At 41.8% G+C, this 18,984-nt stretch overlaps 1 protein-coding gene across 1 annotated transcript in view; it reads right to left on the bottom strand.

The window, feature by feature from the left end:
• Positions 1-3,091: 3,091 nt before the first annotated feature.
• Positions 3,092-18,984, bottom strand: part of NPHP1 (nephrocystin 1) — a 60,147-nt gene continuing 44,254 nt past the window's right edge. Inside the window, 4 exon segments of the mRNA XM_047068961.1 lie at positions 3,092-3,536; positions 5,232-5,276; positions 8,603-8,676; positions 12,170-12,282. Coding sequence (XP_046924917.1) covers positions 3,264-3,536; positions 5,232-5,276; positions 8,603-8,676; positions 12,170-12,282 — 505 coding nt within the window. The 3' untranslated portion in view covers positions 3,092-3,263.

The following is an 18,984-nucleotide window of genomic DNA, read 5'->3' as shown; positions in this document are numbered from 1 at the left end:
TCGTGACACGTTTCAAATGAACACGGAACACAGCCTGGAAACATCTAGTAAAGAAAGCTTGTGCTCTTTGTGTGTACTTGCGCTGAAAGGAATTCACCAGCAATATTTTCTTTCGTTCAAAATGCCCAACCTCTGGCGTAATGCTGAGTGATTAAGAAAATAAACAAGTAGAATAAGGAATCAAGGATTCTACAAAAAAAAAAAAAAGTTTCACAATGGCAAGTCACATGGTTGTATGTACCTTCAAATAAGACTGCAGGGGCCTAAGAGGAGGCAACTCAGTGACAGAACGGGGAAAAGTCCCTGCACACACTGTCACTACCTCCATTTGGAAAGGCAGGAGCCTCCTTCAAGCAGAAGCTGGGGAGGGCCTTGGTCCCTGAGAGAGGGAGGCGGCGCCTGGGGAAGAGGTTGGGGCAACTGCGTCGGGATGGCCATAAGAATGGCGTCTGGACATTCAGCTGCCCTCATGACACAAAGGGCAGAGGGAGAGAAGCTCTGGAAAATGGCTCTTGGAGATCCAGTGACATCTCCTTTTCTTTTCTTTTTTTTTTTTTTTCTCAACGTTTTTATTTATTTTTGGGACAGAGAGAGACAGAGCATGAACGGGGGAGGGGCAGAGAGAGAGGGAGACACAGAATCGGAAACAGGCTCCAGGCTCCGAGCCATCAGCCCAGAGCCTGACGCGGGGCTCGAACTCACAGACCGAGAGATCGTGACCTGGCTGAAGTCGGACGCTTAACCGACTGCGCCACCCAGGCGCCCCGACATCTCCTTTTCAAGGCCAAGTTCCCTTGTCAGATTTGTGGCTGGGAACCCTTTCAGACCATGTTCGTTTCTGAGATGAAGGCCCAAGCAGAGTTTAGATTAAGGGTTTAGGGCAAGCTAACTAAGATGAAGGTGAGGAGTGTCAGAATACGGCGGATCTCCACAAGTAAGGGCCTCTTGTAAGGCAGCGTGTGGCCTGCAAAAGTACCTCAGTTGGGCCTCTGGCCATGTAGGTGAAACTCTGATTATGTTTTTCTTGAAGCAACCTTCTCATGTTTTATTTGCACATGCGATTCCTCAATGTTTGTTCTGATGAGAGGAGTATCTTGGGTTGCAGAAAATTACACATGATCTTTACTTGGTATATTGTCTGTGCTACTTAGTAGCTCTGTCTTTGGACCAAACGCTTCACCTGCCTGGCCTGTCTCTCCAGCAGTAATACAGGAACAAATCAGTGCCTGCCTCCCACAGTGGCTGTGGGCATTAAACCTAGTTAACTGAGGATACGTGTACAAGGCACTCGATAAATGCCGGAAGTACTATGCCTATTAACAGTGAAGGCTTGGGACAATTCACCAGCAGCCACAAGTTTATCTGAAATGCAACAAAACCTTTGTTCTCTGACATAGGGGTAGGTTGTCTCATTCCTCAAAGCCTGAAAGGTTTTTGTTCTTTGTTTTTGAAAGAGCACTAACATGGACTTGAAACGGCAAAACTAGATCCTGCTTTTATATCTAATTAGGATAAATCACATTCAAATATTAGACTGAATCAAATGATTCATAGCATAAATTTCTCCAATTCCTCCATTTCACAATGTAGGTTTTTATTAGCAATAATCATACATTTATATGTTCTGGATACTAGACTCTTATCAGACATATGATTTGCAATTATCTACTCCCATTCTGTGGACTGTATTTTCATTTTCTTTTTGTAAATAATTTTTTTTTTTTCATCATGGTAAGTGTACTCTTTAGTCTCCATCCCCTATTTCCCCCATCTTCCCCACTCTGGTACCCATCATTTTGTTTCCTTTAGTTAAGTCTATTTCTTGGTTTGTCTCTTTTTTTTCCTTTCGCTCATTTGTTTTCTTAAATTCCACATGAGTGAAATCATATGGTATTTGTTTTCCTCTATTTCCCCCAGCATTATGCTCTCTAGATCCATCCATGTTGTTACAAATGGCAAGATTTTGTTCTTTTTTATGGCTGAATAATATTCTACTATATGTGTGTGTGTGTGTGTGTGTGTGTGTGTATCTTTTTTTAAGTGTTTATTTATTTTTGAGAGAGACACAGCATGAGCAAAGGAGGGGAAGAGAGAGAGAGGGAGACACAGAATCCATAGCAGGCTCCAAGTTCTGAGCTGTCAGCACAGAGCCTGACGTGGGACTTGAACTCATGAACCATGAGATCATGATCTGAGCTGAAGTCAGATGCTTATATGACTGAGACACCCAGGTGCCACCCACATCTTCTTTATTCATTCATCCATCAATGGACACGTGGGCGCTTCCATAGTTTGGTTATTGTGAATAATACTGCAATAAACATGGGGTGCACGTATCCCTTCAAATTAGTGTTTTTGTATTCTTAGGGGAATCCACAGTAGAATTACTGGATCGTAGGGTAGTTATGTTTTTAATTTTTTGAGGAATATGCATACTGTTTTCACAGTGGCTGTGCTAGTTTGCATTCCCACGAACAGTGCATGAGACTTCCTTTTTCTCCACATCTACATCCACACTTGTTGTTTCTTGTGTTTTTGATTTTAGCCATTCTGACAGATGTGAGGTGATATTTCATCACAGTTTTGATTTGTATTTCCCTTATGATCAGTGATGCTGAGCATCTTTTCAAGTGTCTGTTGGCCATCTGTGTGTCCTCTTTGGAGAAATGTCTGTTCATGTCTTCTGCCCATTTTCAAATTGGATTATTTATTTTGGGGGTATTGAGTTGCATCAGTCCTTTATATGTTTAGGATACTAAGCCTTTATTGGATATCATTTGCAAATATCTTCTCCCATTCAGTAGGCTGTCTTTTAGTTTTGTTGCTTCCTTTGCTGTGCAGAAGCCTTTTATTTTGATGTAGTCCCAATAGTTTATTTCTATTTTCACTTTCTTGAATGATCATAAATTTAGCTTTTGATAAAATCTTGCTTTTATAGATATAGTCAACTTTTATTGATATAGTAAACTTAGCTTAGCTTTTATTGATATAGTCAACTTAAATTTAAGTTACTTGGTTCTTGAAAACAAATTTCTCTAAATTTCGATAACGTTATTTCTTTATGAAATGTATTTTATTGTATTCACACATATTCAAATTTTCAGGTTAAGTATTTTTTTTTTATAGAATGTGGTCGTACAAAAAAGAATAGAGCCTAAGTTACAATGGAATGGTCACTTTTGGTTCTGTCCTTTTATTCAGGAGGATCCATCGAGGAGGGTCCATCGATTCAGTGGGAAGCTGAGGGTCAAGGGCCACCACTGTCAGGCTGTGTTCTTTCTTAACTCACCCAAGAAGTCATAGGTCTGCTCTGAAATGTCAAAAGGTTCGTGGACTCCATGTGGCGAAAGCAGAGCTTGCAGACCACCCTCACCATCCTGGTTTTGCTTCAGGAAGTCGGTGATAACCTTCCACCGGGCAGCCTCTGTCTCCTCTTCTGCCCACCTGTATGGGGGCAGGAGTGTGGAGTGCAGAAGAGGTACCATGCAGTTGTGATACACCAGGAGAAACATGGCCTTCAGGAACTCTTTGTCTCTCTGGGAAAACACCACCATCAGAAATAACTGTGAGTGGATCTACATCATTACTTTTTAAGTGTTACATTCTATGAACTCTGTAGACTAAAATCCATCTAAGGGGTGGGATGGTAGGGTGCCATTTGTGCCTGCAAGTAATTGGCTCTGAACCAGCTACTCAGTCAGGAAACAGCACTTTCTGAAATGGAAGCAAGCAAGACTCACCGTGGAGGAGAGATAAGCTGTTCTCCCTGAGAGTCTGTGGGTGACTCTTTGAGACCAGGGTGTCTCCTAAGCCCCACTGAGGGTGCCCCACACATGCCATCAAGGGCACTGGGGTGCTGAAATCTAATTCTGGTGGTAAGGGTGTGGTTCCGGGTAAACACAACTAAAACACAACGTGAAGGTAGCTGTATCCACTTAATTAGATTATAGCATATCAGAGACAGAGTTAAGTTGTTATAAAAGAAGGGCAGCATGAAATCCAGAGAAAGGAGACCCAAGGAGGAAGAATGTGCAGACTCTCCCCAGATAACAAGAGTACTGCAGTCATAACCAGTCAACCCTGACACTGGCAGGCTGGGGTGGGGCTCTCGGGAAGCACAGCAGTCGGAAGGGGGAGATACTATACACAGCAGATCTGCCCATAGATACTGTTCTCAAAGCAACCATGTGTGAGGGCAATTTCTACAGGCCTGAGGCCCAGCACCTTGTCTACTGCTGTCCCAGAAAAGCATTAAATCTGCCAGTTTCAGCAGAGGTCAAGTGTAGATGGTACTGGTCAGATGGTCTTTGCTCAAATAAGGATGCAATACCGTTTATATATATATATATATATATATATATATATACACACACACACACACACACGCATATACAGTGTATGTATACATACATACATACATATACTGTATGTATGATGTATATTACACATATATATTGTATAAAACACAGTTTATGTTTTGAAAAATTTTTAAGATTTTTACTTTGTTCTCCCATGTTCCTTGCAGATAGTTAACTCTTTAGACTTGAAGTACAGAAACCATGGACCATGAGCCAAATGCAGCCCACTACCTCTGTTTCTAAATAAAGTTTTATAGAAACCCAGCCCCACTCAGATGTTTACAGTAGTCTGTAGCTGCCTTTGTGCTACAATAGCAGAGTTGGGTATTGTAACAGAGACCTTACAGCCTGAAAAGCCAAAAATATTTACTATGTGGCTCTTTACAGAAAAAGTTTGTCAACCTTGGATTAGAGCAGTGAAGCCATTACTCACTGATAAATACAAGTTTTATTTGGTAATCACCAAGCCTCTATGGTAATATAAGCATGAGCCGTGCAGTTTTTAAATGTATTATACAGCTTAGGCCAATCTTCTTTTCCCTTCTCCTTACGTGATATAAACTTTGAGAGCTGGAGGAATTTTTTTAAATAAGAGGAATCTGATAGCCAACTGGCAACTTTGTTCAGAAACTTCTCCTCAAATAACACACTCACCGGTCTGAAATGATTGTTTTGATCGAGTGTTTCTTTTCACATCAGGAATTGCTCACCCAAACCCTTCTTGGAACATGTCTTTGCAACCAGGATGACACAGTTTAACTGGTTAAGAGGGATTATGACTCTGGCTTCTCTGGCTAAGACGGGCATTATTAGCATGTGTAAGCAAGCAGTGAGCACTGCAAATGTTCAGTTCAGCGTGGAAAATGGCATTACCTTCTCTGATCTCTTTAATGTGCTTTCTTTCTCAGCCCACGAACTCTAAAAAGCAAATCAAAATATCATATTAATCTGAGTATTCACAAGCCTTTGCCCCACTTCTACAACTTCATGGTAATTAATCGTATGGACAGGGTTAAAAACGCTGTACGGACCCTACACGTGTAAGAAGTGAATCCGTAGGCACCTACTGCTAATGACCCAGAGCCAGACTGACCAGGCGGTGAAAGATACCTCAGAAACACCATGGTTCTCACAAGTCGAAACTAATTTAAGAATGCAATCAGTGAAATACTAACACATCCTTGCAAAATGCATAAACACAGCACTTGAACAATAACATACTACAAAGGTTTTAAGTTCAGACAGTAATGGAAATAGAAAGCCCTGCCAAATACCATTCTTCTCGGCAATTCTGTCTGCCATGACGATGACGGGGATCAGAGGGAGATAAAAATGAGGTACAGCTTTGCAAGTAAATACTCCAATCTGTCCACAAAGCATCACACAAGCTTCCTTAAAGAAGTAAAAAACCCAGAGTTCAATTGGTCCCACAGACATATGAACTGAAGACTTTCTCAGTGCTAGTTCCGGGCAAACAGTGAGCAAGAGGGATGTGCCCATTCTCGTGACTGCTTATTCCCAGCCACTGTTCTGTGTCTGTTTGTAGGTATTCTCCTGCTGGTGCCCGATTTCATGGATTCCATGAAAGCATCAGCCCTTTTATCAGTAGGGAGGCCCTGGGGTATGGATATGACATATGGGACCAAGAACGAGATTCTCCATGAAATGAAAGAGAAGTTTCCTACCAAGAGACGACAAGCTGTGCCCCTAATGAGCCAGGTCTTGGGATGGTCATATTTACCATGACCTGTTACCATGAATGGCCAGTTATTACCACGAAAGAACCACCTTATGAGATTGTGGTCCACCACCCCATCGATGCTGCACCTGTGGGTCCTGGAGAGTTTGAAGAGGACCCTTAGAGAGCCAGGGTGCTTTACTAAACAGGCCAGGTGTTCTCATTATTATTAAAACACCAACAGCAAACTAAACTTAGAGAAGGTGACCCTAGGAGGCTCACACACTTCATAATGTGAACCTTAAAAGGTATCTGGTTTCACATGACTACCACTTAGCAGCTTTCGACTTATTGTCTGGAAAAATGTGCTTGTTGTTTGTTAGTTGTGTCAAGGTCCTCCCTCAGTTTTCACTGAGCCATCAGCAAGCAGTAGGGTGGTTCACTCACAGTAAGTCAGTGGCAAACAGCAAACGGGGGTGTGTGGAGGGTCACGACTGTATACCAAGGTCCACTTCTTCCTTCTGGAGCAAGGAGAAGACTCCATCTCCCAGCTCCCTTGAAGTTAAGTGGGGCCATTAACCACCGAGTGATTGGTGCTGGCCAATGAAACATGAGCAGAGATGGCCCGTGCCTCTTCAGGGCAAAGGTGGTGGAAAGGCCAAGGACAATCCTCTATTCTCTCTTCTCCTGCAGGTGCAACCGGCAACACAGAAAGCTGCTTGTTCCAGACGATGCTGTAAGAAACTGGAGCCTCCGACAGCCTGCACCCTTGGGTGACTACGGAGCGGGGTCTTCCACTGCTCCGTGCTGGCTAGGTACCATGAGTGAGAAACAAACCTGGGTCAGCTACCACCGCACAGCCTGGCTGATTCTGAGTCGTATGGTGTGCCATGGAGACAAGGCTCAAGAGCGTAAGAATAAACCACTCTTTTTTATTTTTATTATTTAACTCATGATCCAAAGGTAATCATTTTCCTTTTCTAGAGTCTATTCTTGCAGATATTTTTACAGGCAGATATATACATGTAAATATATATATTTAAATACACTTACTACGACTCAAATTTTTTTTTTTTTCCCATTTAACAATGTGTACGAACGACCTTATCTACATGCCTTTCCTTGAAGCCCGTGGCCTGTCTGGACACACCCAAGGCTGACCTGAGTGCACTTCTCTGAGCTATCTGCTCATCAGGGAACACAGAATTTAGACTAGATCAGCCCTAAGGTTCCATCCTAACTCCAATGCCCGGATTCTGTGACTGTTACACACCTAGAGAAGTATGCCAGCACCTTGCACAGTGCCTCAGCTGCAGTGAGCTCTCATAAAATATTTGTTGAATGAGTCAATGTCCCTGTGTTCTGTATAATGAACAAATAGTATGACACTGATGACTTTGTGGGGGGAAAAAAGAGAAATTCTGCATTATCTAATGATAGTGCCAAATGAACTTGTCTGAAGTTACGGATAATCACAGGCCATGAATACTTTCTTAAGTCTTTTTGCTGAAAACTTCATTGTTACTGTGGACACCCCAAAGCCAGACAAACCATCATATGAGATCAGCTTCCAAGTCTAAAAAAATCTCTGGAGGTGACTGCTTCCTCCTTCCATTTCTCTGTCAGGCCCTTACGACCTCTATCCTTTTGGACAGGAATCACCTCCCAGCATAGCTCACCTCTCTCTCGCACGTGTACTTTTCCACCCTGCCGTGTCAGGAGCTGTCCTACAGCAGAACCTGTACGCATTACCTGCTGCCTACCACACACGCTCTTCACTGGCAGTGTGAGACTCAGACCAACCTTGCCCATCGGCAGACACGTTTTACATGCCAAACTGGATCACAAACAGAATATATTCTCTATCCCTTTATGGCAAAATCCACCTTGGCTCCAGGTATTAGGTCTATCTCACCAAGGACCTCTTCTGGAACAGATTCCTGGTCCTTCTTTGCTGCCCTCTTTAAATCTTCAAGGACTGGGTTATACATGGTCAGTGGCACTTTCCGGGTTATCTGAGTACTGCTTTGTAGGCATAAGGGACTCCTAATATTTGTTATCTCTGATATGTTAAATTAAACCTTATGAAACTGCCATTTTTGAAAGCCAAAAAACAGCTGAAAATTCGAGATTTCATGTGGTTCAAACTCATACCCGGTTGCTATTTCACATAGCAGGCAGTAGATGTTGAAATAAAAATGATATGCATGCCTTGATTCTCTTCTGAAAACTCAGAAGAGTTTATCTAACAAATCATTTCGGGTTTTTGCTCTCAGGACATGATCAGTGGCCATCTTAGGTCAAGAGCAAACAACAGGCAAGAGAGTGCAATAGTGTATACAGCAGGTGCTCCACCTGCTCGCTGGGACAGGGAAGGCAGCCCTGGGGAAGCAGCATTCATACTGAGGAAGGATGAGACCAGGTTAGCTAGACAAATGGACAGGGATCGAGAGACATTGTCCAAGTAGGACAAAAACCCCTAGAGCAGGGGTCAGAACTCACTGACATGGTGTGTTTTACTGCTTCTAGAACCCATCGGGTTTCCGTCATGATTCGTGCTACCCACCCTGAGTGCGTCCATCATGTCAGGCTGCTCCAAGAGCTTGGGGAAGGTGGCCAACACTGGGTTACTAATTAGGTCTGAAATATGAAAGAACAGAAGAGATTTTACATAAGTTTCATCCAATGTATTTGGCTGCCATAGACATAAAAACATTCATTCAGAGGAAAATGATTGTGCCACATGCTTTGTTGATAACATATTCTGCACACTTTAACCTCTAGGAGGTCTCAGAGCTGTCTACTCAATCTCCATCTGCTGCTATATCCATACGCCAGGGAGTTCTGAAATGAGTCTTGTACCAAGTAGACAGAGCTTTTAGGGCAGAAGTGGCTTTGCACAGAAGAAGACCAGAAAATTTTGTTCTTCTTTCTATGCTGTTTTTCCAACCTCTCTTTCCTTCTTATGATATAACTGTGGCACGGTGAAAGGAAACCAGTTAGGGAATTTATACAACTCAACACCAAAAAACCAAATAATCCAACTCAATGATGGGAAGACAAACAGACATTTCTCCATAGAGGACATACAAATGACCAACAGATACATGAAGAGATGTTCAATATAACTAATCATCAGGGCAATGCAAATCAAAACTACAATAAGATACCACCTCACACCTGTCAGAATGGCTAAAATCAAATACACAAGAAACAACAAGTACTGGGGAGGACGTGGAGAAAATGGAACCCTCATGCATCGTTGGTGGGAATGTAAACTGGTTCAGACACTGTGGAAAACAGTGTGGAATTTCTTCAAAAAACTAAAAATGGAATTGTCATACGATCCAGCAATTACACTAGTGAGTACTCACCCAAAGAATCCAAAAACACCAATTTGGAAAGATATGTGCCCCCACGTTTATTATAGCATTATCCACAACAGTCAAATTATGAAAGCTGCCCACTGTCCATCGGTAGGTGAATGAAGAGATATACATATATACATATATGTATATATGAATATTATTCAGCCATAAAAAAGAATGAAATCTTGCCATTTGCAACAACATGGATGGACCTAAGGGTATAATGCTAAGTGAAATCAGTGAGAGAAAGACAAATACCATATGATTTCATTCGTATGTGGAATTTAAGAAACAAAACAGACAAAAAAAAAAAAAACCACCAAGAAATAGACTCTTTTTTTTTTTTTTAATTTTTTTTTTTTTCAACGTTTATTTATTTTTGGGACAGAGAGAGACAGAGCATGAACGGGGGAGGGGCAGAGAGAGAGGGAGACACAGAATCGGAAACAGGCTCCAGGCTCTGAGCCATCAGCCCAGAGCCTGACGCGGGGCTCGAACTCCCGGACCGCGAGATCGTGACCTGGCTGAAGTCGGACGCTTAACCGACTGCGCCACCCAGGCGCCCCAATAGACTCTTAACTATAGATAACAAATGGATGATTACCAGAGGAAAGATGGGTGGGGGTATGAGTGAAATAGGTGAAGGGGATTAAGAATACACTTATGTGATGAGCACTGAGTAACGTATTGTAACGTATTGTAACGAATTGTTGAATCCCTGGGGCGTCTGGGTGGCTCAATCGGTTAAGTGTCTGACTTCAGATCAGGTCATGATCTTGTGGTCCATGAGTTTGAGCCTTGCATCAGGTTCTGTGCTGACAGCTTGAAGCCTGGAGCCTGCTTCGGATTCTGTGTCTCCCTCTCTCTCTGTCCCTAACCCACTCGCACTCTGTCTCTGTCTCTCTCAATACCATATACCTGAAACAATATAACACTGTATGTTAACTATCCTGGGGGAAAAAAAAGGAACCAATTAGGACGCACCCTGCTCTTGGAAGGCTGAGCAGGAACCAATAAGCATCAGGCTGCTTAGGCCTGACTCCAGTCCACCAGGCCATTCTTGAAATGGCCTGGGCAATGTATTCTACAATCTTGTGTCCTCAGTAAAGGGAAATCCTCCCTCTGGGTCTTATTAGCTTTACTCTGATGGTCAGATTCAAATGATGACAACGGTTCTGACTAACCTCCTTCCCAACAGAAAAGCTAATGAGCTTTATCCTCTCTTAGAAGTCATATCAATCCTCTCTAAAAGTCAGATCATTCAAGAAGTTTTGCTAAAGTCATCGAAATAAACTCACAGTCAAGTGATGACAAGAAAGCTTAAATTGTCCTTCCCTGGAGTTATAATTATTCCTTGAGAAATGGCGGGACTTCCCTAACTTTGAGTTCCATTTCTATCTACCTATCCAGGAGCTAAGTCTCTGGGAAAGGCCTCCTGTCTAACCATGAACTCCACCTGTCCATGAGAACTAAGCTATCATAGGGTCCTTCGTCTTGCTCACTCCACTCCAGCCACACTGGCTTTCAACTGCGATCCCTCCAACACACCTGCATTGTCTTGCCTCAGGTCTTTAGACACGCTGGCCCCTCTGCCCAGACATGCAACCTGCCCCACACCTCTAACTCCTCTCTCAGGTCTTATCTTGAATATTACTCACCCAAAGACTTCCCTCAGGTCTTCCCAGTGTATGCTCTTGTTGGCTTTCCTCCTTCCTTTATTTTTTATTTTAGAGAGAGAGTGTGAGTAGGGGGGAGGGGGGCAGAGGGAAAGAGAGAAAGAATCCAAAGCAAGCTCCACTTTCACCATGGAGCCCAACGCGCGGCTCAATTCCGCGACCCTGGGATCGTGACCTGAGCTGAAATCAATAGTCAGATGCTAAACCAACTGAGCCACCCAGGCACCCTGGCTTTCTTCCTTTAGAAACTTATTTTAGAAGGTTGAAAAGGATGATTCATGTAATTTTGCGTTTGAAGTCCGTCAGTCCACCAGGGGACGGATGCTCGTGCCTGTCTCATCCATCACTGGGCTCAGCACAGTGCCTGACATAGAGGAGGCCACTCAATACATATCTGCTTACTGATTTACTGAGTTCAAAGACTACTCATTAAAATTAAACTCTTTTTTTAGAGGTAATTCTTATAACATGTATATCTCTTTATAAGTTCAATTGTATGTGACAAGTCATTGATTTTTTAAAATTATTTTTTAACATTTTACTGGGAAAAAGTTTCAAGCTTACAAAGAAGATACAAGAATAAATAATAGAACATCTGAATACCTCTTTCCTATATTCAATTTTAACTAGTCTGTTGATATTTAAACATTGAGCATTAAGAACCAGTTATTCTGGGTGATTTCAGTCTCTTCCCAAAAAGATGATGCACATATCAAACATGTGGTAAAAACAGATTATTCAAAACATTGAGGGGAAATGTGATTGTATCTGAGTTTTAGTATCTCAAATCTCCAGAATTTGTATATGTGCTGTCGAAGCAAGCACATCAAATCTCCAGAATTTGTAATGTGAAATATGCATATTGTAAAGAACAGAATATATACTGAACTAACATAGGGTACACACAGGTGCACAATGGAGAACAATGCTTTGCATGTGAAGTAATTTATTGACATAGATGCTATTCTAAACATTTTATTCTGAATGCACCTTCAGAAGCAGAAGATAAAAGTTGGCATAGGTCACATTTACTCAAAGCATAGGTCACATTTACTCAAAGTACATAAGGAAATTGCAAAGACCTCTTACCAGCACTTTGCATGCTCATCCTGTCTTTCAGGAGTACATCTCCAAGAATTTGGCGATAAAATATCAACAAATGAATGGAACACATACTTCCAATTAATGTTTCTGGCAGTAAACTGTTAAAGAAGAAAAACAAGTATTCATTAAATAAACCCCTACCATCCAACTTATGGTGTTTTTAAAATATGTATTTACTACTTTAATGGACAGTTCTAAGATTTGCTTCATTATTGGAAAAAAGATGTTAACAATTTTCAAGAAAATTTCCACTATAAGTTGCCCACGGTAAACTTCAGAAAACTAATGTTACACTTTCAAGCCTGAACTCGGTCTTGCCACTCTCGTATTTCCATTTTAGCACATATGCCCAGGTTAAATGTTAAATAAAAAAGAAAAGTCATAAATTATGTGTTTTGGGAAGAAAGGGACTAGTCAGCTACAAGTTTTGACAAAGCCATGTGGCCACCCCTGCTGATGTGATGAATGAAAAGGAAACATGAGCTCAAACTGTTCATGTTGCTGGGTGGAATGTGGGAGGGTGTGACAGATCTGGACTGAATTCTGACTTTGCCTCTTCCTAGCTATGTGACTTTGGGTTAATTAATTATTCTCCTTGTGTTTTGGTTTCCTCACTTGTAGAATTCAGATAGTAATACCTCCATTTCCGATTACTCAAAGAATCAACATGAGACAATGTGATGTGCTTAATGCAATGCCTCGTCCATAGTAAGGGCTCAAAAACAGAAGAAAATTTAAATATTGATGTTACGTTCGTGTCAGTTTAAAATATGGGGCGCCTGGGTGGCGCAGTCGGTTAAGCGTCCGACTTCAGCCAGGTCACGATCTCGCGGTCTGTGAGTTCGAGCCCCGCGTCAGGCTCTGGGCTGATGGCTCGGAGCCTGGAGCCTGTTTCCGATGCTGTGTCTCCCTCTCTCTCTGCCCCTCCCCCGTTCATGCTCTGTTTCTCTCTGTCCCCAAAAAAATAAATAAAAAACGTTGAAAAAAAAAATTTTTAAATAGATTGTTATAACTTAAACATGTAATATGTAATCTTCATGGTAACCACAAAGAAAAAAAATCTATAGAATATACACAAAGGAAATGAAAAGGTAATCAAAATGTGTCACTATAAAAAAAATCAATCAAACACAAAGGAAGGTCTTAAAGGAGAAAATGAGGGACAACCCCCACACCCCCAGAGGATGTAAAAAAAACAAAAACAAATAACAAAATGGCAATACTAAGTCCTTCCCTATCAGTGATTACTTTAAATATAAATGGATTAAACTCCCTAATAAAAAGACACAGATTGGCAGAACGAATAGAAAAACAGGATCTAACTATATTCTATCTATACGAGACTCACTCTAGATCTAGGGATGCTCAGAGGTTGAAAGTGAAAAGGATAGACAAAGATACTCCATGCAAATAGTTAACAAAGGAGAGCAGGGGTGGTTATATTAATATCAGAAAAAATAGACTTTAAGCCGAAAAAACTTAAAAGAGACAAAGAAGGATATTAAAGAATGATAAAAGGGTCAATGCATCAAGAAGATATAACAATTATAAACATATGCAACAAACATTAGAGCTCCTAAACATACAAAGCAAACATCAACAAAATTGAAGACAGAAATCGATCTATAACCACAGTAGGAGACTTTAATACACCACTTTCAATAAAGAATAAAACAACCAAAGGATCAATACAAAAATAGAAGACTTAACACTGTAGACCAACTGTAATGAAGACACATATAGAATCCTCTGCTCAGTAATACAGAGTACATATTTTTCTCAAGAGTACATGGGACATTCTCCAGGACAGATCTTATGTTAGGGTACTTATGAATCTTAATAATTTAAAAGACTGAAATCATATAAAGCACCTTTTTTTTTTTATCACAATGGAATGAAACTAGAAATAGCAGAAGGAAAACTAGAAAATTCGCAAATATGTGGAGATTAACCATCACACTCTTAAGCAATCACTGGCTCAAAGAAGAACTCACAAGGAAAGTTAGAAAATATCTTGAGACAAATAAAATGAAAGCACATCATACCCAAACTCATGGGATGCAGTGGAAAGAGTGCTAAGCTAAGAGGGAAAATATACAGCTATAAATGCTTCCATTAATTAAGAAGAAAGATCTTAAATCAACCACCTACCTTTAAACCTTAAAGAATTAGAAAAGAGAAATAAATCAAACCCAAAGGTAGCAACAGAAAAGAAATAATAAAGATTAGAGCAGGGATGAACAACAAAGAAAAGAGAAAATAACAAAAGTCAATGAAGCAAGAGTTGGTTCTTTGCAAAGATCAACAAAATTGACAAACCTTTAGCTAGAGGACTAAGAAAAAAAGAAAAGACTCAAGTCACAAAATCAGAAATGAAAAGAGATCTTACTACTGATTTTATAAAAATAAAAAAAGGATTATAAGACAGTACTATGAATAACTGTATATCCACAAGTTGGATAATCTAGATGAAATGGACAAATTCCTAGAAACACAAAGCCTACCAGGGCTGAATGAGGAATAAATAGAAAATCTGAGACTGAATCAATAATCAAAGACCCCCCAGGACCAGATGGCTTCACTGGTAAATTTTATCAAATAGTTAAAAAATCAATACCTATCCTTTTCAAAGTCTTCCAAAAAATTGAAAAGGAAGGAATACTTCCACACGCATGATCTGAAGCCAGTGTTATTCAGATACCAAAGCCAAAGATACATGAGAAAACTAGAGACGAAAATCCCTGATAAATATTGATGCGAAAATCCTCAACAAAAAACTAGCGAACAGGATTCAACAGCATGCTGAAAGGTTTATACACTACGAACAAGTGGGGTTTATTCCTGGGATGCAAGGGTGGGTCAACATTAAAAAGTCAGTCAATGTAATACACTACACATTAACAGAATGAAGGAAAAACCCATATGATCTTCTCATTTGATGCTGAAAAAGAATTTGACAAAATTCAATACCTTTTCGTAATAAAAACACTCAACGATTCTAGGAATAGAAGAAAACTACTTCCACATAATAAAGGCCATATACGAAAATCCCACAGTTAACATCATATTCAATGGTGAAAGACCAAGAACTTTTTCTCTAAGATCAGGAACAAGACAAGGATGCCTGCTTTCACCACTTTTATTCAATACAATAGTGGAAGTCCTAGCTAGAGCCCCCGGCAAGAAAAAGGAATAAAAGTTATCCAAATTGGAAAGGAAGAAGTCAAATTATCTCTGTTCACAGGCAACATGGTCTTATATGTAGAAAACCTTAAAGATTCCACAAAACACTGTTTGAATAAACAGATTCAGCAAAGTTATTGGATATAAATTCAGCATACATCAATTAGTCATGTTTCCACACACTAACAGTGAACAGTTTGAAAAGAAAAGTAAAACCAATTCCATATACAATAGCACCAAAAAGAAGAAAATACTTAAAAAAATAGAAACAAAATTTCAATATTATTTCAAAATAATAATCTGGAAACACGACAAGTGAGTACTTTATAATCCTGATGCATGACATACACTAAATGCTCACTGGGAATATACTGAGTACAAAGCTAACCTTAGAAGATATTCAAGAAAATGTTTTGAGCCATTCTAAATATACGTGTTCAAATGTTATTTTTAGAAATACACGAACTCTGTCACTAAGCATAAAGAATGACCGCATAGGAAATCTTGAAAACCTTGCAAACAATGTCCTCTCTCAAGGAGGAAAATATTTTTGGGCTAAGAAGAACCACCCAAAGTCAAAAAAGAGATTTCAACTTTTGTAAATTAGTTCTTTTAGTTTCTAGAGTAAGTCTTTTAGAAGGAAGGGCCATCAATCCCAGAGGTAACACTCAGGCTTCCGGCCTGTCGGAAGAGAACAGAATGAATGTAACCCTTATGGTGGTGCTGGAGCAACGGATTCCCCAGGGGTAGCTGCATGGAATTTAACAAATATCCTTGACCACTTCCTAACCCCTGCATTTCTAGAAACATGCAAAAATGTAAGACAGGTTCTCTTACATTCACATACAGCATTTGGTCTATAGAAACTGTTGCTTTCCGACCCTGCTACAATTCTCGTCTTATGTCTGACCTGGATTGCAAAGACTGGCCACAAAGGCACCACATGCCTTCTCAGTGTTCGGCTGTGATTCCTAAGGGTTGTTCCACATCCTGCCCTCTGGTCTGTGGCCCATCTGGGCAGTGTCTCAGCTGCGTGCCCAAACCATGTCTCATGCCGAAGAACAGCCATTGATTTTGCTAGAGGAAGGGGTGGAACCTTCCTTCCATTTTTCCTGCTCCTCTCACGGAGCCGCCTGCTCTGTCTAGCTGGCATCACTTCCAGCCTGCTGTAGAGGCCTCCGTTCCTCCCACAGTGTGGGCACTCCTTTCCTTCTGGCACCTCCCCACAACATGAGGCAGTACTGCTGCACTTTATTAGTCCTCTTTAGGAAAATCCTCTGCTTTTCCCAAACCCAAGACAAGCAGGAAGCTCTGAGCTACTAAGGTTGGCTAAGCTATAGAAGTAAAAACGTACTTCTTTCTCATCTCACCCATCCGCCAGCAAACTCTGATGGCAGAAGGGCGATGAATGTAATAATGGGGCCCAGGCTAGTAGCACTATTATCTCATTTATTTTTAGAAACAATACAATGGGAGTAAAGGAGAAAAAAAGATGGGATACATCAAAAAGGCAAAGACAGGGGCGCCTGGGTGGCGCAGTCGGTTAAGCGTCCGACTTCAGCCAGGTCACGATCTCGCGGTCCGTGAGTTCGAGCCCCGCGTCAGGCTCTGGGCTGATGGCTCGGAGCCTGGAGCCTGTTTCCGATTCTGTGTCTCCCTCTCTCTGCCCCTCCCCCGTTCATGCTCTGTCTCTCTCTGTCCCAAAAATAAATAAACGTTGAAAAAAAAAATAAAAAAAAAAAAAGGCAAAGACAGACAAATTTCCAGCAAATTTATACACATGCACCCAGCCTACTTCCACAGACGGGTATTTCTTGGCATTCTGAACTCACGCACTGGGGGTCTGGGTCTAAATTCAGGGCTTTCCCTCATCGGGGCCTTTGCCTTTGGCCAAATCACATCAGGTTAAAGTCCATCGAAAAACAGCTCCAAAATTAGAATGGTGAGACTTGGTGAAACTGAAGGATCTATTTGCTCCCTCTTTCATCTCATGCCGAGAGGGTCACGATGATTACAACCGTCCCCACAAAAGGAGTCCCATGGGCAGGATTCTGGTGCTCTTTGGTAAAAGAGATGCGTCTACATTGATTAATTTGCATTTCTGCTGACATCCAAAGGTACACACACGTAAGACTGCTTGCTGGCTGGTGAGAGGGCAGTAGGAAGCCGACTCGCAAGGGCACTGGGTAAAACTGGGCAGGAAGGCAAACTCTCACTGGGCTTCCCAACCTTGGGTCTGTGTGCTCTGTAGTATGTCCCTAGGCATACCGTTAAAAGCTTCTGTCTTTTCTCCTTTCAGCAGGGGAGTCTGGCTAAACAAAGGTGGAGTTCTTTAAGCACCGGAGGGTGGGGACAGAGGTGGAATGTACTTTTGAAGGAGAGGAGGAGGGCTGTTGGCACCGTTACTTGCTTCCTCTCCCATCCACTGAAGATGGCGGTCAGGGGAGGAAAGGGGACTGAGATGGATCAGTCCCGCCTCAGTCTCCACCTCTGTGCAGGCTCAGAGCAGAAATGCCCCAAAGCTCCTATGCTGGTTCCCAGTCTCTCACCACAGACCCCCAGCACAGCTTACACACAGCCTGGTGGGGACCTCTGGATTCTCTGTGCCCATGGCCCAGTCTCTATGAGAATCAGCTGAGCCTAGGCTGCACCAGCCCACACTTGACACTACGGGGCACACTTATTTCCGGATCATGCCTAGTGGAGTGGCAATTCAAGACGGTGCTCAGGTCCCTCTCTTGAGCTCTGGGAGAAGAGAAGAGCTCACACGCAGTCAAGGGTGGGGGAGGCTGGGAATAGCGGGAGGCAGAGCAGAGCTCCCGAGAAGTACACTTTTATACTAGCAGGAAGATTTCTACTTTGAAATTCTTTAGCAAACATGTTTTAAGCTCCTACTGGGTGCTGAAATCAAACAAGCATCTTAGTTCCTGGGGCCTGGAGGGCAAGGACTCAGGACCCTTCTTTGAGAACCAGCAAATGAAGAACGCTCATTGCTTTGGAAGCATGGGCCTGCTTACCTGACCTCCGCACCGCCCAGTCAGATCTGATCTCTAGATTGTAAAAAGTATCTTGGAACCCGTATTTGGGGCCAAAGCAACACTATTAAGAGCTGTAATTGAAAGATATGCTTGGGAGTGCTTGGGGACTGTTGGAGGCTTACCAACGAGATGAGAAGAGGAAGGCTGAAGAAGCAGGAAGAATGAAGCCAAACAGGATTTTGGCTTTTCTTTTACAAAGACTGCTACTGTGCTTTTTTTTTTTTTTAATCTTGAAAAATAGCAATTTTCCAAGGAAAGATTGGCCAAAAAAGGGAATCTACAGGCTCCATAAACATCCAGGGGGGAAAAAAATCAAGAAAATGAATAATGTCCATGAACACATTATTAATGGTTATTGAAAGATTTAACTGTTAATAGTAGAATTATAAAATACATTTCAGGGGCGCCTGGGTGGCTCAGTCGGTTAAGCGTCCGACTTCGGCCCAGATCATGATCTCGCAGTCTGTGGGTTCGAGCCCCGCATCGGGCTCTGTGCTGACAATTCAGAGCCTGGAGCCTGTTTCAGATTCTGTGTCTCCCTCTCTCTCTGATCCTCCCCCGTTCATGCTCTGTCTCTCT

The sequence above is a fragment of the Lynx rufus genome, unplaced genomic scaffold (assembly GCF_022079265.1).
Source record: "Lynx rufus isolate CCGP_SWC_20201006 ecotype Redwood Valley unplaced genomic scaffold, mLynRuf1.p SCAF_8, whole genome shotgun sequence".
Taxonomy (NCBI): Eukaryota; Metazoa; Chordata; class Mammalia; order Carnivora; family Felidae; genus Lynx; species Lynx rufus.
This window is presented reverse-complemented; position numbering and strand designations above follow the sequence as displayed.